The sequence below is a fragment of the Gadus macrocephalus genome, chromosome 11 (assembly GCF_031168955.1).
Source record: "Gadus macrocephalus chromosome 11, ASM3116895v1".
Classification (NCBI taxonomy): Eukaryota; Metazoa; Chordata; class Actinopteri; order Gadiformes; family Gadidae; genus Gadus; species Gadus macrocephalus.
Genome location: NC_082392.1, coordinates 23,750,575 through 23,767,816, shown reverse-complemented (window position 1 = coordinate 23,767,816; position 17,242 = coordinate 23,750,575). Strand labels below are relative to the sequence as shown.

At 43.2% G+C, this 17,242-nt stretch overlaps 1 protein-coding gene across 1 annotated transcript in view; it reads right to left on the bottom strand.

Moving 5' to 3' along the window:
- LOC132468277 (solute carrier family 12 member 2-like) overlaps positions 1 to 17,242 on the bottom strand; it is a 97,069-nt gene that overhangs the window by 53,259 nt on the left and 26,568 nt on the right. The window contains exons 7-17 of the mRNA XM_060066003.1: positions 13,626 to 13,734; positions 13,018 to 13,145; positions 11,596 to 11,680; positions 7,778 to 7,926; positions 7,059 to 7,166; positions 6,571 to 6,694; positions 6,068 to 6,169; positions 4,540 to 4,695; positions 4,187 to 4,286; positions 3,954 to 4,065; positions 3,530 to 3,670 (exon numbers count right to left, since the gene is read on the bottom strand). Coding sequence (XP_059921986.1) covers positions 3,530 to 3,670; positions 3,954 to 4,065; positions 4,187 to 4,286; positions 4,540 to 4,695; positions 6,068 to 6,169; positions 6,571 to 6,694; positions 7,059 to 7,166; positions 7,778 to 7,926; positions 11,596 to 11,680; positions 13,018 to 13,145; positions 13,626 to 13,734 — 1,314 coding nt within the window. The remainder of the gene's footprint in view (positions 1 to 3,529; positions 3,671 to 3,953; positions 4,066 to 4,186; positions 4,287 to 4,539; positions 4,696 to 6,067; positions 6,170 to 6,570; positions 6,695 to 7,058; positions 7,167 to 7,777; positions 7,927 to 11,595; positions 11,681 to 13,017; positions 13,146 to 13,625; positions 13,735 to 17,242) is intronic.

Here is a 17,242-nt window from a genome sequence, read left to right as displayed (position 1 = left end):
TAGCAACTTTGGATTTAGTCATAGTCTTTTGACTAAAATGCTTTTTTTTTTGTCACATTTTAGTTTTAATCTTGTTTAAGTCTACTAAAATCGACTGAAATCGAACGGGTTAAAATCGAAAGCATTATTTAAATTATAATGTTAGAGTTCACCCTCTTCATGCTTTTTTTACATTTGTAAAGGAGTGACAGCAACTTTTCATTTGAGATTGAAGATTAGCTCCAGCCTAAGTTCCATTTTGAAAATATGAAAGATTTAAAGTTTACAGTTTGTTCAGAATAGGTTACTCAGAGTTATGTAGCCATCAATAAAACCCCTTTGCAGGCTTATTTGAGCTTAGGCAGACATCCCTGATGTTTAAAGGCATTGCGAGATTTAAAAAAGGCTGAATTAAAAGAATGTTAAATTGCATTTGACAATGCAATATCCTCACTGATACATAGATTCCATGTTAAATACGGAGCAACAGTCTGTTTATATAACATACATTTTATGCTCTGTAAGGTGACCTTGGGTGCCTTGAAAGGCGCCTCTAAATTAAATGTATTATTATTATTATTATTATTATTATTATTATAACAATATCTAAGAATTGTAATGACCCAAATGAGCAGATAGCTGTTAAACAATTAACCATAATAAAGAGAGATGTGTCCAGTACATAGGGCCAGTGGTGATGACATGTGTTTACACGACTATGCCATCCACTGTGGCATACACAAACTAGGACACAAAACTACACAGAAACTGACACATCAGCACATAAGATTACTGCAAAAACCTCTACATTACATTACAGGAAGTTTGGTGAAATTGTCTTGGAATTTACAGATTTCTTTAGTTCAAGAACCGCATGGTTGTGCATATGTGGATGAACGCGTGCATTAAATCAGTTTAGGAGCAGCATCTAGAGCAGGGGTGCCCAACCTTTTTTGACCCAAGATCTACTTTTCAAGTAGCCAACCTCCCGAGAACTCCCAGTCTAGTGTCAACATTGCAAACCTACGGACTTCAGTGGGGGTTTCATTCTGTCTGTGCACGGCACCTTCTCAACAATTAGCAATAATCTTCCTCCCACTCAGGGTGAAAATGGTAGGTCTTAGCTCGTTTCCCCTCAGCCATGTCAACGTTTAGGAGTGCGTAACTACTGTTGACGGCTTTCAACTTCTGTTGACAGTGCATGCGCTACTGCGTGTATATGTCCCGCGCAAATACTTTTTTAAATAAAAAAAAATATATATATATATATATTTTATTTATTTTTTTCCTTCACCCCTCACGGTCGACTTGGGATCTGTCGGCGGTCTACTGGTAGACTGCAATCGACTGGTTGGGCACTCCTGATCTAGAGCATATGCATCAGACAAACATTCAGGTTATGATTATTGGTGATTCTGACTATACATGAGTATGATATGATGATATTGAATTGGCGGCTGCAGCCAAATATATTACTAGGGCTGGGCAAGTTAATGCGTTAATTTTATTTTTAACGCGATTAATACAAATTGATGCATTAACGCACATTATTTTTTCTTTATTTCTTTAAATAAATCAACACTGAGTTTATTTTTTATTCTTTTTTCAGTAATAAAAAACAAATTCAGTAAAAATGAATGATATAATTATAATTAAGAAAATTAAAATGTGTAGAATAGGCCACAGTTCTGCTCTGTGCGGAAGAGAATTGGCGCGCTTCCTTACAAGATCGGTAACCATAGCAACGCCGGTAAACAAACCCTGCGAAGCCCAATCCCTACGTGAGCTCCCCATGCTACGGCCATCCGGAGGCGTACAGAGCTTTTGGCCGTGATATTATGATATATAAAATTATATTATACTATTATATATAGAACGTTATAAGACGCCGAGAATTGGCGCGCTGCCAGCCGCTGTCACCGGGTGTGAGAGGAGAGTTGACGCAGAAGATGCCGGTTGACCTAGTTTCAAAGTTAATACTGTTTATACCGGTAATACCGGTGTTGACACGAGCGTATTACTCGGTGTGAAAAGGTCCACACTGCGGCAACCCTACCTTCAGATGATTTCACCTGCTTTGCGTCTCTAACTGAGCTGCAATGCAGGCAGAGCGGGTTTGTTATCGACAGCGTTGCTAGATTGGGCAGATTTCCCACCCAATGATAATTTCCCCAGCCTAATGGGTTAAAAGTAGCCCAATTTGGTGGGAAATCTACCCAATCTGGCAACATTGCTCACCAGCCAGGGATCCTGCTTATTGGTTCATAGCGCAGTGCGAATAGATTTTTGCGCAAATCAGACGCCTAAAGCTAAGGCCACACTGCACTCGTTAATCGGGTTAAAATACGTGCATAACGCGCCTAACTTGACGCTTGATCATTGTGTGTCACAAAAATGGTTCAACGCGCCTGACGTGCCTGTGCCTGCGCTGGATTTAGGAGTCCGAGGTAGGAAACCCAAACGCCGCCGTGTTTGGGTGAATGATAGAGCTTAGATCGGGTTAGATTAAATAATCTCGGATATAAATAACAATAATCGGGTTAAATAACTTCACATGGTGTGTCTGGTCTGTTTCCAGCATTCCGCCAAGACGTTGAGGTTGCTTAGCAACCAGAGACGCTGTCATGCAAGTGAATGGAGGGTTCCCTCTTTGTCATAACTATCAAACCAAACATCCTTCACATTCACAGAGCGAACATTATGAAAGTAAAATGCAAATTTCTCGCAAAAAATGTTTACATAAACGTTTTTAATGGCGTAATGTTACTATTTCCACCCAGAATAAAGAAAGATGTCCGCCATATGCTTCAGTGCAAGCGTCACTACTCTTTGCCAGTGACGTCGGGTCAAGCTCCACGTTGGCTATTGCGGCTAAGCGTCACGCGTAGGCGCGTCAAAAGTTAAAAAAAATGTACTTTGCACGTTGGTGCGGTGGGCGCGTTGGTGCGCCTACATGCGTCATTACTTGCGTATGCCGCGTCTAACGCCACTAACGCGGCGCTTTAACGCGTGTAACGCGTCTACGCGCCTACTCCAATGGTTCCCTATGCAAAAAAAAATGCAGATTTTCAACGCCAACACGCGTGCAGTGTGGCCTTACCTTTAATGTCACACCCACTCAGAGGAGGACTTTCCTCCTCTCTACCATTGAAACCCATGTTACTTCACCGGCCGCCAGTACTTTCGGGGAAATGAATGGGAGTCAACGGAGGCTGAGGGAGGACCTTCCTCCCTGAAGTAATTGTCAATAGGAAATAGGTGGTGCTAATGTCCCTTTACCCAGGGAAACTAACATTATAAATTCAAAGGCATTAAAGTAGTCATATTTAAGGGCATTAATTCATTACAGTTGTCTGGGCAATCTACATTTTTTATTCTCAACAATGTTAAGGAGGATCTTCCTCCCTCTCCTTAATGGAGAAGCCTCCACTGATATATACATATATACTGTAGTGTATATTAATATAATATATTATTATTATAGTGGAATATATAAGGTTCTGGGCCAATTTGACTAAACCTTAGGGGAGGACCCCCTGGCTGTGTTTACCTGTAGGAGCACCTGTGTTCCGTGCCGCAGGTTGTCAGAGAACACAGGGGTATAGAAGGCTTTGATGTGTTTCTTATGGAGCCAGCGCTGGCAGCGGGCGTGGTCCTGGGCCAGCTCCTTAAAGTTTGGCCGGCGGGTCACCTGGAACACATGGTGTACCGATAGAACATCTATCACACAGCACTATGCTACCCATCACGCTCGGCTAAAACATAACACAATGCTACACAACATGCTAACACATAGCACAATGCTACACAACATGGTGACACATAGCACAATGTTACAAAACATGCTAACACATACCACAACATGCTAACACATAGCACAATGCTACACAACATGCTGATATAGCTCATGCTAAAATAACCCTTGTGTGTTTTTTAATAATTGTGCGCTAGTGCGAATGCAAATGTGTACGTACAGTCCTGATGTGGCCACAGACCATCAGGCCCACGTTCTTGGTGAAGGAGTGCACCAGGTGCGCAAGGGCAGGGCGGGACGTGGGGTACCCGGTCATCACCAAACACTGGGGCCTACAGGATGGTGGTGGTTGATGTTGAGGTGGTGTCGGTTGGTATTTTCATAGAATACACTCATATTATACATTCATTTTCAACGTTATGCCATGTTATGCCATGTTAATTACGGCCCGACCTGAAGTTCTTGACATGGTCCTCCACCCCAGTCAGATTGATGGAGTGGGTCAGAGCCTGATTAAACATCAGGGCCTGGGTGGAGGAGCCCCAGTTCACATCTACAGTAAAACACAATTTTATTATTACAGGCGGAAACTAGGTCACATCAACATTACAATGCAGTGGAACCAGGGTAGTGAAAAACATAAAAACAGTTTTAACGTACAGTAGAACACAGTGGAAAGCAGTTCACATCTACATTAGAAAAACATATAAACCAGTATAAATCACTTCACATCTACAGTAGAATACTCTAGCAACCAATAGAAACCAGTTCACATCCAGAGGTGGTGTGTGTGTGCATGTCTGTACCAGGTTTCTTGTAGCTGACGTAGATGTACAGGGCCAGGACTATGAGAAGCGTGACGAGGGCGGCCCACCAGTTGATGACGAACATTACGACCACGCACAGCACGGCCCCGGCCAGGGACACCCACTTGTTGTAATACTTAAAGCTGGGACGCCACCCTGTGGTGAAACAGCAGAAAACAGTCCTGGTAAATAGACCCATTCAAGTCTTAAGCCCCATGTCCATGGTATGTGTTGCAGTCAGCTCCAGAGCAAGGGTGGGGGTTCCAAGTGCCTGTCTAGACTCAAGCCTCGGCTGAATCAACATTTTCGCTAGCTGGTCGCCGGAGGGAGCGATCACGATGTAACGGATGCAATCACCTATTTAGAAAGCTGATGATATTCTGAAATGCAAGTTTTCTTAATTTTCCATTGTTGTCTGTTAGTATAGTTGCATTGAATATTTATGAACTATTTATTAGTAATACAACTGTTTATTCAGTACATACGCAGCTAGACTGCAATGTGATTGGTTGGCGTCGAGCAATGTCAAAAATGTCAGCGACAACATTGAAAATATTTCAGTTGGTAAGCAAGAAACAGGGTAGTCCAACATTAGTTTGAGCTCTGAGGCTTTCCCTTCTTTTGGAGATTGTCATGGACACGGGGGATTTTGATGTCAGTCAATGTCATCCTCTAATGTCAAGCAGCACAGCTCCAAAAAATTACCATGACGATAAAGCTACAGCTATGTTTAGGTTAAGCTAGGCTAGCTGGTTTATTTAGGTTAGGTTTAGCTAGGCTAGCTGGTTTATTTGGGTAAGGTCTAGCTAGGCTAGTTGGTTTAATTAGGTTTAGCTAAGCCAGGTGGCTTATTTAGTTAGGTTTGGCTAGGCTAGCTGGTTTACTTAAGTTAAAGGTTGGGTATGGGATTTGCGAAACGCCAGCAGATTTTGAAAATACACAACTCAAATAGTCCTACCGCCTCTCCTTCAACGCTGACTCTGACTCCACCCATTCCAAGTACATGGACGCGCAATCATGCACGAGCACGCACACAGATGCGCTTGTCTTCTCGTGCTAGGTCCAAATGTGGATTGGCCAGTTAGCTAGCTCCGGTAGCTACCGCAGGATAACAACAAACAGAAGCTTGCTCTGGGTCACGAGCTTTGAGTACGTGTACGAAGGGGTCACGCGCGGGGGGGGGAGGGGGAGTGCAGTACGACCGTTTGATTGACGTACTTACTGTCCAATGCCAGTCGGTGGTTCTGGAAATCATTGGCTGGAGTTTTTCGAGCCCTGCCCGTTCCACAGATGATTGACTTGTTTAATTTTAATTACATTTATTGTACTTCTAACTCAGTGGCTGTAAGTGGGTCATGATAAGTATTTCCAGTAATTTTGAAAAAATGGCCAAAAAAGAGAATTCCATACCCAACCTTTAAGTTTATGCTAGGCCATCAAGTTTGAATGTTTGAAAGCTGTTCTGACTGGTTTGTTTAAGTTATGTTAGATGGTTTCCTGTGACAGGTTACTAACTCCAAGGGGTTACCTGGGGAGTTGGCTAGCGAGGCGTGGAACACAGAGAAGTTGATCAGAGCATAGGACGCCAGGAAGAAGTTGGAGATGATGGGAGCGATGATGTTCAACTCCGCTAGGAAAGAGAGAATGACTTTTCCATCAATACCTATTTTAAAGGGGAATAAATTGCAAACTGTAGCTAGAGATCCCATTTTGCCTCATATAGTCTCATATATGAACTTTTTATATGCCTAATGGTTTTAATAGACTACTACCAATAACTTTCTGTGGTTCAAAATGTGTACATGTTTACTGAGACATTAAAATTACAAAATGGTAATAAATCAAAAATAAATAAATCTTAAGGATAAAAAAATGCCCAAACAGCTTTAAAATACTTGAGTGTTGCCCTGCAACTGTTACTTGGACTGTATTCATGACCAGGAATGTCAGTCCTGGATCTGTGAGTCTGGATTGGCCTGTGTAGCTTTCTGTCAATGATGTCTGAGTCATCGTAGGAGGAATTCAGCTTACCAATCAGGATGAAGGCCAGGCCAATGCAGAAGGTCAGTACGTAGCCTCGCAGAGGTTCGTTGTTTTTCCCATAACCCTTTGCAAACATACCAAGTCCAGGGTAAATGTTGTCCTTACAGAGTGCCTAGAGGGACACAAAACAAACAATCCATCAATCCACCAACATCCATCCATCCATCCATCATCCATCCAATCATCCGTCAATCCCCCAATCATTCATCGATCTACCAATCATCCATCCACCCAATAATCCAATCATCCATCCACCAATCATCCATCCACCAATCATCCACCCATCATCCATCCCTCCACAAATCATCCATCCATCCATTCATTGAATCAATACGTGCAATTGTTATTCTTTAAGTTTGTTATTTTATAAACAATAGGACTTATGCATGTATATACGTATATTCAGGCTTGAATAATGCACCTCAGGTGTTCAACACCTGATGTGTTGAACAGTGCAGGACGGGGGACCGGCTGACCTGGAAAACTTTAGGAGCACTGACGAGGGAAGCAAGGGCGGAGGACAGTGTCGCCGAGAAGATCCCCGCAGAGATCAAAGGACCGAACCCAGACACCAGACTCATGACCTGCCAATCACAAAAAACACACTCATGACCTGCAAATCACAAAATAAACACAATCATGACCTGCAAATCACAAAAAACACCCTCATGACCTGCAAATCACAAAATAAACACCCTCATGACCTGCCCAACCACATAGACCAGATGTCAAACCAGGGAAATGTTTGGTAGTCAGCTAGAATACAGCACACATAACAGTAGCAGGCTAGAAAACTGTGTGTGTGGGGGGGAGGCTGAATGGTGTCATTCAGATCAGCCTTGTGACTCCAAACAAAAGTTTCCATTCTTTGTCTCATTTTTTTTTTCGAATAGCGCTCTCTCACTCAAACATAAACAAAAAAACAAACCCACACAAAAACAAACATTAATCACACTTCAATCTGAAGATGCTTGTAGATGGAAGAAGCTGAATAATGTTTTACTTACATCTATGTCAACAAGATGGCCACGACCTGTCCATCATGTGTTTGTGTACAGAGGCATGGTCACTTACAGGTGTGTTCGTTTACAGGTCTGTTCCTGTCCCGGTGTGTCAGTAAACAGGTAAGGTCCTGTACAGGTGTGTTCCTCTACAGGTGCACCAATGTACAAATGTGTGAGTGTATAGTGTGTACCTGGAAGTCATTAATCAGGCCGTATTGACAGCCTCCCTCCTTGCAGATGGAGAAGTCGTACCCCAGGGTACAGGCAGCGTCCGTGCAGTTCACCGTGTCCGTCACTGTGTCATTGTGGTCACCTGTAGCATCCCTCACGATGCAGGCTCCTGAAGAGGAGAACGGTACCAAAGTGAATCAAAAAACAGACCTCATATAGAACAGGTAGGGGTTAGACAGTAAAGAGACAGGGTATGAGCAGGTATGAGTTAGACGTGGATACAGAAAAAGGTCATTCAGGAGCAGGTAGGGGTGGGACAGTGAATACAGAGACAGACCATTAAGGATTAGGTAGGTGTTAAACAGTGCATACAGAGACAAGTCATAATAAACAGGTAGGGATTAGACAGTGAATACAGAGACAGGTCATTAAAGGTCCCATGGCATGCTACTTTATGGATGCTTTAATATAGATATTAGTATTATAACAGTATTTGAATACGTTCCCGAAATTCAGCCGTGGTCACTACGAGCCAGTCGCACATTGAACTTTCCCCAAACGCACTGTTTCGGTGTCTTTAGCTTTAATGCAAATGTGGAGGAGAGAGGCAGGTCAAGGAGGAGGTTGGGGGTGTAGCCCTGAGCAGCTTTCTGCCACGGTACCATGCACTCTGTGTACAGTGGATGTATCGCAATGGCGAGGCGCACACAGCCTTTGGCCGTATTCTGTACATATCCTAGAACACTCTGGGTGCTCCCGCGGGAGTCCTGGAGCTCTATATCTAAATAATATCATATTATACATAGGTATCTATATCATATAATATATATTATCACGGCCAAAACCTGTGTGCTCCTCCAGACGATATTTTGAATCTCAAACAACGGCGTCGGGTTCTCCGACGTCTCTGGTTCTTCCACGTCCACACCAATCTGAAGTAGACTGAACTAGGGCTGCAACTAACGATTATTTTAATAATCGATTAATCTGTCGATTATTTTTTAGATTAATCGATGAATCTGATAAAAAAAACAACATTTGTAATTGCCGCATCTTTATTCAAAAACTGAACATTACTTCAAATTCACAGTGCAGACTGAAGTGTAAAAACACCAGGTTATTGCTCCAATGTCCCGGAACTATTAAAAGTAATATTAAATAATAAAACAATTAAAAAAACATAACTGGGATAACACAAAGAAAAAACATACAATGTATGATATACTTTTATATGTATATAAGGGATGTCCATGGTTAACCGGTCAAACTTATTGATACCATTTTTGAGACTCCTTGAAATAGAACTTGTAATATTGCTTTAATTGCTGATAAGAGGATGATAGTTCAAGATAGGACATTAAACAGGTCATAATTCTATCTTTACTATCTATTTTATATTACTGGGAAAACAAGTTTTCACCAAAATCTCAATTATTATTATTTTTTTTCTGTTGCATTTGAACGCATCAACCATAATACTGAGCCGACCTGAACACATCACATTTAACACTGTTTGTGACCATTGGTCAGTTTTGTTTTTTTTAAGCTAACTAGCTCTATATCCTGCCAATTTTAACATGGATTTAAAAACTGCATCACTATTTTTAACTGACGGGACTTTCTACACCGTCCGGTTGTGTGATTACTACCGCTGCTTTGAATGACTGTTGATGCACGCGGTGCCGACTCCGAGCCCGTATGCACAACGTCTGCAGCAGCAGCAGCTGACAGTTTTCGGTTGGACTACTAGACGGATACTGAGTTGAAGGAGTTTTTTTAACCCAAAGACAGTGAAGGTACAACACTTTTATGTAGGCCTACAGTCCAGTGTTAACATATGACCAAAATACAAGCTGTGGTCGCTCACACTAAACCTCGATGTGGCGTGCATGAACCATGATCCAACATGTCGGCGGCTGGCTGTAAAGGGAGCGTGTCTATGTTCCCCGGATCCTATGTTCCCCTCTTTGTATGAGACTGGGGCACATAGGACCCTTTTTTTTAAAAAGGGTCCTATGTTCCCTGCTTTTCCCAAAAAGGGTCCTATGTTCCCCGATATGTATGTGACCGGGGAACATGGGACTCTTTTTTTTAAAAAAAAAAGGGTTCTATGTTCCCTGGTCTGTTACTTTTTCCACCATTACTGCCCAATTCCGGCAGAGATAACTACCATTGGATGTCTTTACCTTTTGTGGAATAGGGAGAGACGTCGGAGAACCTGACGCAGTCTATTCATACGCCGGTAAACAAACCCCGAGAAGCCCAAGCCCTAAGAGAGCTCCCGTGGTATTATTGGCCGTGATATTATTATACAATTATATACTATTATATACTATTATATAAAGAGCTCCGGGAGTCGCAAACGGCAACAATCACTTTCTCCTCCATGCTGCAGTTCACCCTGGACTGCGCTGCACTGAGTTGGCCGGTTGAACGCTGATTGGCTGTTACGTTACACATGTCACTCAGTGGCCACGCTGTTGAACGCCGATTGGCTGTCATCACGCGAATGTCGAGTCAAAGTTTAAATATTTTTAAAGATTGATTGATTTTCCCAAAAAGGGTCCTATGCTCCCTGGTATGTATGGCTACAGGGGAACATAGGACCCTTTTTGGGAAAAACGGGGAACATAGAACCCGGGGAACATAGGACCCGGGGAACATAGGGATGACCCCGCTGTAAACAGTGCTGCGCCTACGAGTAACTTATTAATCGCGCGACACAACGAATCGACGACCAAATTCGTCGCCAACGCATTTAGTAATCGATTTTTATCGATTTTATCGATTCGTTGTTGCAGCCCTAGACTGAACCACGACATGGAGGAGAAAGGGATTGTTGCCCGCGATTGTTGACCGCAATTTTCTCCCGCCGGAGCCTCTCTGCCGAGGGAACAATGCCTCAGCAGGGGTCAGCGCTTAGGCACCACCGCCTCCTGCAGCAGGCAGCGCCGAGGCGGTGGTCCCTCGTTAGCGGGCAGCGGGAAGCGGGGCTCAAGCGGGAGACATCTCGGGCAACAATCCCTTTCTCCTCCATGTCCTGGTTCATGTACTTCAGGGAGTCAATGCCAAAGTTCCTTTCCCCTAATTCCTTCTAAACCATGGCTGAGATAACCCCAACTACAGTCTTGTTGTGGAAATACCAGAGACGTCAAAGAACCGACGTGTTATGCGCCATAACACCAACAGCAGAATGGTTATCCAAATAACAAAGAAGTGTACAACACTTGCGTTATAGTGTGTGTAATCACACACACACGTGGCGCTCGCACAATCGTAGCTCATTGTCTCATTGGCGGGCCAAATTCTCTGGGCGGGCAAGGCAGAGAAAGGGGAGGTACATGGCCCCTTATGACGACATATGGGGCCACATTCCAAATCAGCGTCCCTGAGATTCCATTTTTTCAAAGGCGAGCAGGATACCTAGTGCTCGTCTTAGCCACTAGGGGACGATAGGCAGGCTAGGGGAACTCATATTAATGTTAGAAATCCTCTTAAAGTGAGATTTTCATGCCATGGAACCTTTAAGGTTCAGGTAGGTGTTAAACAGTGAACACAGAGACAGGTCATTCAGGAGCAGGTAGGGGTTGGACAGCGAATACATAGACAGGTCATTAAGGAATTAGTAGGTGTTAAACAGTGAATACAGAGACAGGTCATTATGAGCAGGTAGGGGTAAGACAGTGAATACAGAGACAAGTCATTAAGGAGTAGGTGGTGGAAATTTCATTGACACAATGGGAATTTTCAGGGCGACTTGATTAATGACCATACAGGTGGAATGAGAACATTTGGATATGAAGTCAATCCTAAACTCCTTTCTTTCGGGGGACTTTACCTGTGGAGAGAGCGACAGCGATGTAGGTGATGCCAGTGATAACGATGGCCAGCAGGGTGCCTTTAGGGATAGCTGACTGAGGGTCCTGGGGAAGGGGGGGGGGGATTTAAGAGGTTAGAGGTCATTCGCGTCAACCCGATAATGGGTTTCCCCTCAAGACAATAAGTTAACTATAAAGTTTACAAAAAAATATGTCGATTTGAACTGTTAAATGTAAGACTCTTCATGTTAGTACCCAGATCACAATGACTGTGTAACTGTGTTGTGTTTTGTCCTACAGTGGTGCATAAAGAACAAAAAAAGTTGTATTTGTGTATCCAATGTATTTTGTTTGTGGTTTTTGTTGGCCGCACGTAAGATTCGGTCACTGGTACCAGTTTGTATTTACGTGTTTATTTGTCATAGTCACAGCTGTTGCTCTGTGCTGTGCCTGCCCCACCTCAACTGTTCACACCTGGCCTGCATCAGCTCATGAACTCTCTCTACACCTGGTTTCCCTGCAGTTCAAGCGTACAGATGCAGTTGTGATTTCAGGGCAAATATTATGTGTGCCATCTGGGCTTTGGAGATGACCTTGTCAATGAGATTGGCAGTTATTTGCACGCAGATGCAACACGTTAAAAAGTACAGACGTCTGTAAGAAGAATCTATTAGCATTACTGATTTTAGAAGCTTTTTTGTTGGGTGCTAATTCTAACTAGCATGTTAGTGATCACTGGCAACAGACCAGATGCTAACCAGTGGAACAACATCAGGGGTGATCTAGAAGATATCTGCTAACCAAGATAACAAAAGTCTTGCTGCAGTTGGCTAGAATACATTTAGCCTAGATGTTCCTTCTATTGAGCTTCATACCTGTGCAATGTCATAACAATAACGGTGCTAGTGTTGAGGCTGGAGGCATAAAACATAGACATCTTATAGCATAGACGGAGCATTGGCTGCTGGGACGCGAGAAATACGGCCGCCATCTTGGAGTGGTCAACCGGGAGCAGCAACAGCAGCAGAAACAGGATGCCGGGCTGTTGTCCAGCGTATTCCTGCTCAAATCGGCGGACCATCCACAATAGGAATCGGGGGATTACTTTTCACAAGTAAGATTTAACATTACCGTACTATTGGTACAATTGGTATTGAATAATAAAACACGCCAAACCATGTGGCCTTTATCATTGCTACACGTATGACAAAACACTGCATGAAAATCAGTGGTATTCAGTGAGATATGATTAATTAAATGCGCTGACAGTTCATTGCTCCAGCCAAACGGATTGCACTGAGTGGAGCGGATGATGACTCCAAGATGGCGGCCCTGCGTCTCGTCAGCGCCAGTAGGCGGTAGCATTCGATGCTCCGTCTATCATATAAGATGTCTATGGTATAAAAGGTGAAGCAACAGGGAGGGGTGGAATACGGACTCACAGTGAGGTCACCAGAGATGTTGGCCCCCGCCAAGATCCCAGTGGCTGCTGGGAAAAAAATAGCAAACACGGAGAAGAAGGACTCCTCCTCTCTGAAGTCTGGGCCCAGGTTTTCCAGGAAGATGGCCGCTAGTTGGAAGAGAAGGAGCTAGGGTAAGAAGATGGGAAAGATTTTCCAATGTTCCACAGATTATATTGATACCCCTGTTGAACGTTCCTGTATGTACCCTGGCAATAAGCACCGATACACAGACCTTTCCGAAGGCCACTAGAACAAAACACTTTCTCACAGGAAGAAGGTTGAGGGCAAACTACTTGCGTGTAACTTGAATTGTACATAAATTGAAAACACATCAAATTGTTATTATTCTGTAAAAAAAAGTTAAAATAAATACATCACCGCTAAAATTGACGGACAGAATGGGCGGACATGATGGATCCATAGATACAAATGAGCAACTTAGGAACCCTTTAAAACACATGGGGAGTGAGTTATGCGTGTGTGGATTTGTAGTAAAGGAAAAAAATGTTCAATGTTTTGTAAATGCTGTTTGATGTCACTTGAGATCCGGCTGATATCATAAAAGGAGGAGAGAGAACCAGACTCACAGTTGTAGCCGAAGAACCCCTTGGGTTCCTTTTCCTCCACAGTGAGGAAGGTCCCCATGAAGTAGTTAACGATGGCCCCCAGGAGGATGATTAGCAGAACAATCTGAGCCTGGAGATGAATACACAGCAGTATATACCACACATCACTCATCCATGTTTGTCAACACACATCAGTATATACCACACATCATTCATGTTGTAGCTGCCAGCAGAAACAGTTTCACAATTTTGGTTTATTCGATTAATTTGAAGTTACATAAAATAATAGTTTTATTAAGTATGAGACCACATTTAAATATATCCTTTTAATTTATCTGCATTTCTTTTATTTTGAAATATGTTTACAAAATGACCTGTTTATGTAGTGCATTGCGAAACTATTGTTCTGAGGTGCAGACGTTTTATTGATGTAGCACCAGCATCAGAGCATGCAGCGCTTGCAGAGCCAACTGCCGCTCGTTGAGATAAGTGGTAACATCATTACATTCATTAATTCAATGAGAGACACATGGGAGAGAAGTTGGCTCTGTGTAACCTGTTTCACTCCCTGGAGTTAACGCGGCTAATGAGGTATGCATTGTTATTTTAATGTGTAATTATCATGTTCTATTCACTGTGAGAATATTCTTATTTATGTAACTCAGTGGTTCTGAACTATTTTCTGTCATTCGAGGAGTCAGAAATTTTTTCGCGCCCCCCTTGAATTGAAATACTATTGAGAACCTGCTAATTGGGGGTCAAGCAGCGAAGCTACGAGACAACCTATTGTTTTCGTACGTTTTCTTATTGGGGGTCAAGCAGCGAAGCTGCGAGACAACCTATTGTTTTCGTACGTTTTTGGGGGTCAAGCAGCGAAGCTGCGAGACAACCTATTGTTTTCGTACGTTTTCTTCTTATTATTTACCTGCCATTGGAGTCAATGGCAGCCCATTGAACGCCTTGGTGAAAAGTTGTGAAATTTGGCACACAGGTTCAGGAGCAAATTTGAGGTCGCTAGCTCATCAGCTCTAGCGCCACCAACAGGTCAAAATTGGACATGCATTCATGTTTACAACTTTTGACCCATTCGTCCAATATTCACAAACAAGGGATCATTGGAAGCCTTGGTCCAAGCCGAGTTCCAAGCACCCTATGACGTCATTTTGCGCCCTGAGGGATTTTTCCGCCATCTTGGTTTATGTCAAAAACCTTCAAAATGCATCTCCTATCACAAATGTTCTCCAATCATCTCGAAACTTGGCACACATGATCTTCAGGCAATGCTTGACAAAAACATGGACTAGATTTTTCAAATTCAAAACCGTTTGCCCGTTACAGCCAATCAAATTTGACCGGCAAGTCGCCAAACAGGAAGTAAGCCGATATCTCAGCAGCCCTTTGACATATCGTAACCAACCTTGGTACATAGACCCATGACATCATCATGGGGACACCCAATGAATCTGGTGACCTTTGACCTCTAGGGGGCGCTGTTATTAATGTAGATGTGTTTTAACTCCTCTCTCTTCACATGAGTATATTTCAAACTTATTTTCAATGTTTGGTGATACTATCAGACCTCCCCATATAGCTAGTATATTATTTCTTGCAGAAATATCCGCGACAGCCAATCAAATTCAGATTCAGCTTTATTGGCCAGGTTTGCGAACAAACAAGGAATTTGACTTCGGACCCTTTGCTCTCTATGTACAACACTCAACATTTAACCTATTGTTAATATATAAAAAAGAAAAAAAACACAAAACACAAAACCGTACAAAAAAATTAATAATAATAAATATAAATAAACGGTTAAGTATACAGAATAACAATACAATAAATAATAATAATTATAATAATATAATAAAATAGAGGGTGGGGGCTAATTCTGGGCGTTCAACAGAGAGACTGCTTGGGGAAAGAAGCTGACTTTGTGTCGGCTGGTTTTGGCAAACAGTGCCCTGTATCGCCTGCCCGAGGGAAGGAGGTTGAACAATTTCTGACCAGGATGTGAGTGATCTAGGGCGATTCTTGTTGCCCTTTTCCTGACCCTGGACTGGTACAGGTCCTCAATGGTGGGAAGGTCAGCTGCAATGATCTTCTCCGCAGCCCGTATTGTCCGTTGCAGTCTGGCCCTGTCCCGTTTGGTGGCTGACCCAAACCAGACAGTGATCGATAGGGATGGGAATCGAGAACCGGTTCTTGTTCAGAACCGGTGCCTAGTCAACCGATTCCTTGGCATCATTAGCAAGCCTGCTTAACGATTCCGCTTATTGGTTCCGGTCGCGGCAAATGTGTCATGACGTCACACAAACGCTGCTTTGTTTTGGTTCAGAACGCAGCAAAATTGGCGCAGCCGAGGAAGAAGCGCATTGTGCGTTCACACCAAACGCGACGGGGCGACAAGATCCCATACAAAGTGAACATAGAGACGCATATCGGGCGAATTTTTCGCGAGAGAAAACCGCCCACAAGTTTTTGTCGTGATGACAGCCAATCAGCGTTCAACAGCGTGACAACTGATTGACATGTGTAACGTAACAGCCAATCAGCGTTCAACCGTCAAACTCAGTGCAGTGCAGTCCGGGGTGAACTGCAGCATGGAGGAGAAAGTGATTGTTGCAGTTTGCGACTCCCGGAGCTCTATATATAATAGTATATAATATAATATAATTGTATATATATAATATCCCGGCCAACAGCTCTGTGCGCCTCCGGATGGCTGTAGCGTGCTGAGCTCTCATAGGGATTGGGCTTCTCGGGGTTTGTTTACCGGCGTTGCTATGGTTTCCGGTCGTGTGTGTTCCAACGGTTTATTAGGTAGGCACATCTAATAAATGTCTGTCTAATCACTTCATTTTGTTTATGTCAGTTGAATTTTGTTACAAGTTGAATGCAAATGAGCACTGTTCGCATTCCAAAAGGCACAAGCTCTTACTTGACTGTTTTCAGTCTGCGTTTTTAGTTTAATGGCACATAATGATAGCATTTGGGCTTAAAAAGCCAAACATATATTTTTTTGTCTGGACCAATTGATTTGAAAATGTACAATAATAATACTAGACGCACTTCTGATCAGATATTAAAGAGATTTAATACAAACAAACACATTTGTACTTATTTTCTTACCCAATGAGAATCGATAAGAGAATCGATAAGGAATCGGATCGATAAGCAGAATCGGAATCGTGAAATTCTTATCAATTCCCATCCCTAGTGATCGAGGTGCAGATGACAGACTGGATGATGCCTGAGTAGAAGGTGGTCAGCAGCTCTTTAGGCAAATTAAACTTCCTTAGTTGTCGCAGGAAGTATAACCTCTGCTGGGCCTTTTTCTGGACAGAGTAAATGTGGGGACACCATTTTAGGTCCTGTGAAATGGTTGTACCTAGGAACCTAAAGGAATCGACAGTGGACACTGGCTGTGTCCCAATTCCTAGGACGCATCCTTCGAAGGCTGCATTCGAAGGATGCGTCGACGCCGATTGCGTCACAGCGACGCGCCAAGTGCTGTCCCAATTCCAAGGGTCCTTCAAATGCGGCCTACGAATGCAGCCTTCTTTTCCCGGATTTGAAGGATGCATCGGCTGTATCCTTCACGGCCCAACGTATCCCAAGATCCTTCACGGCCCAACGTA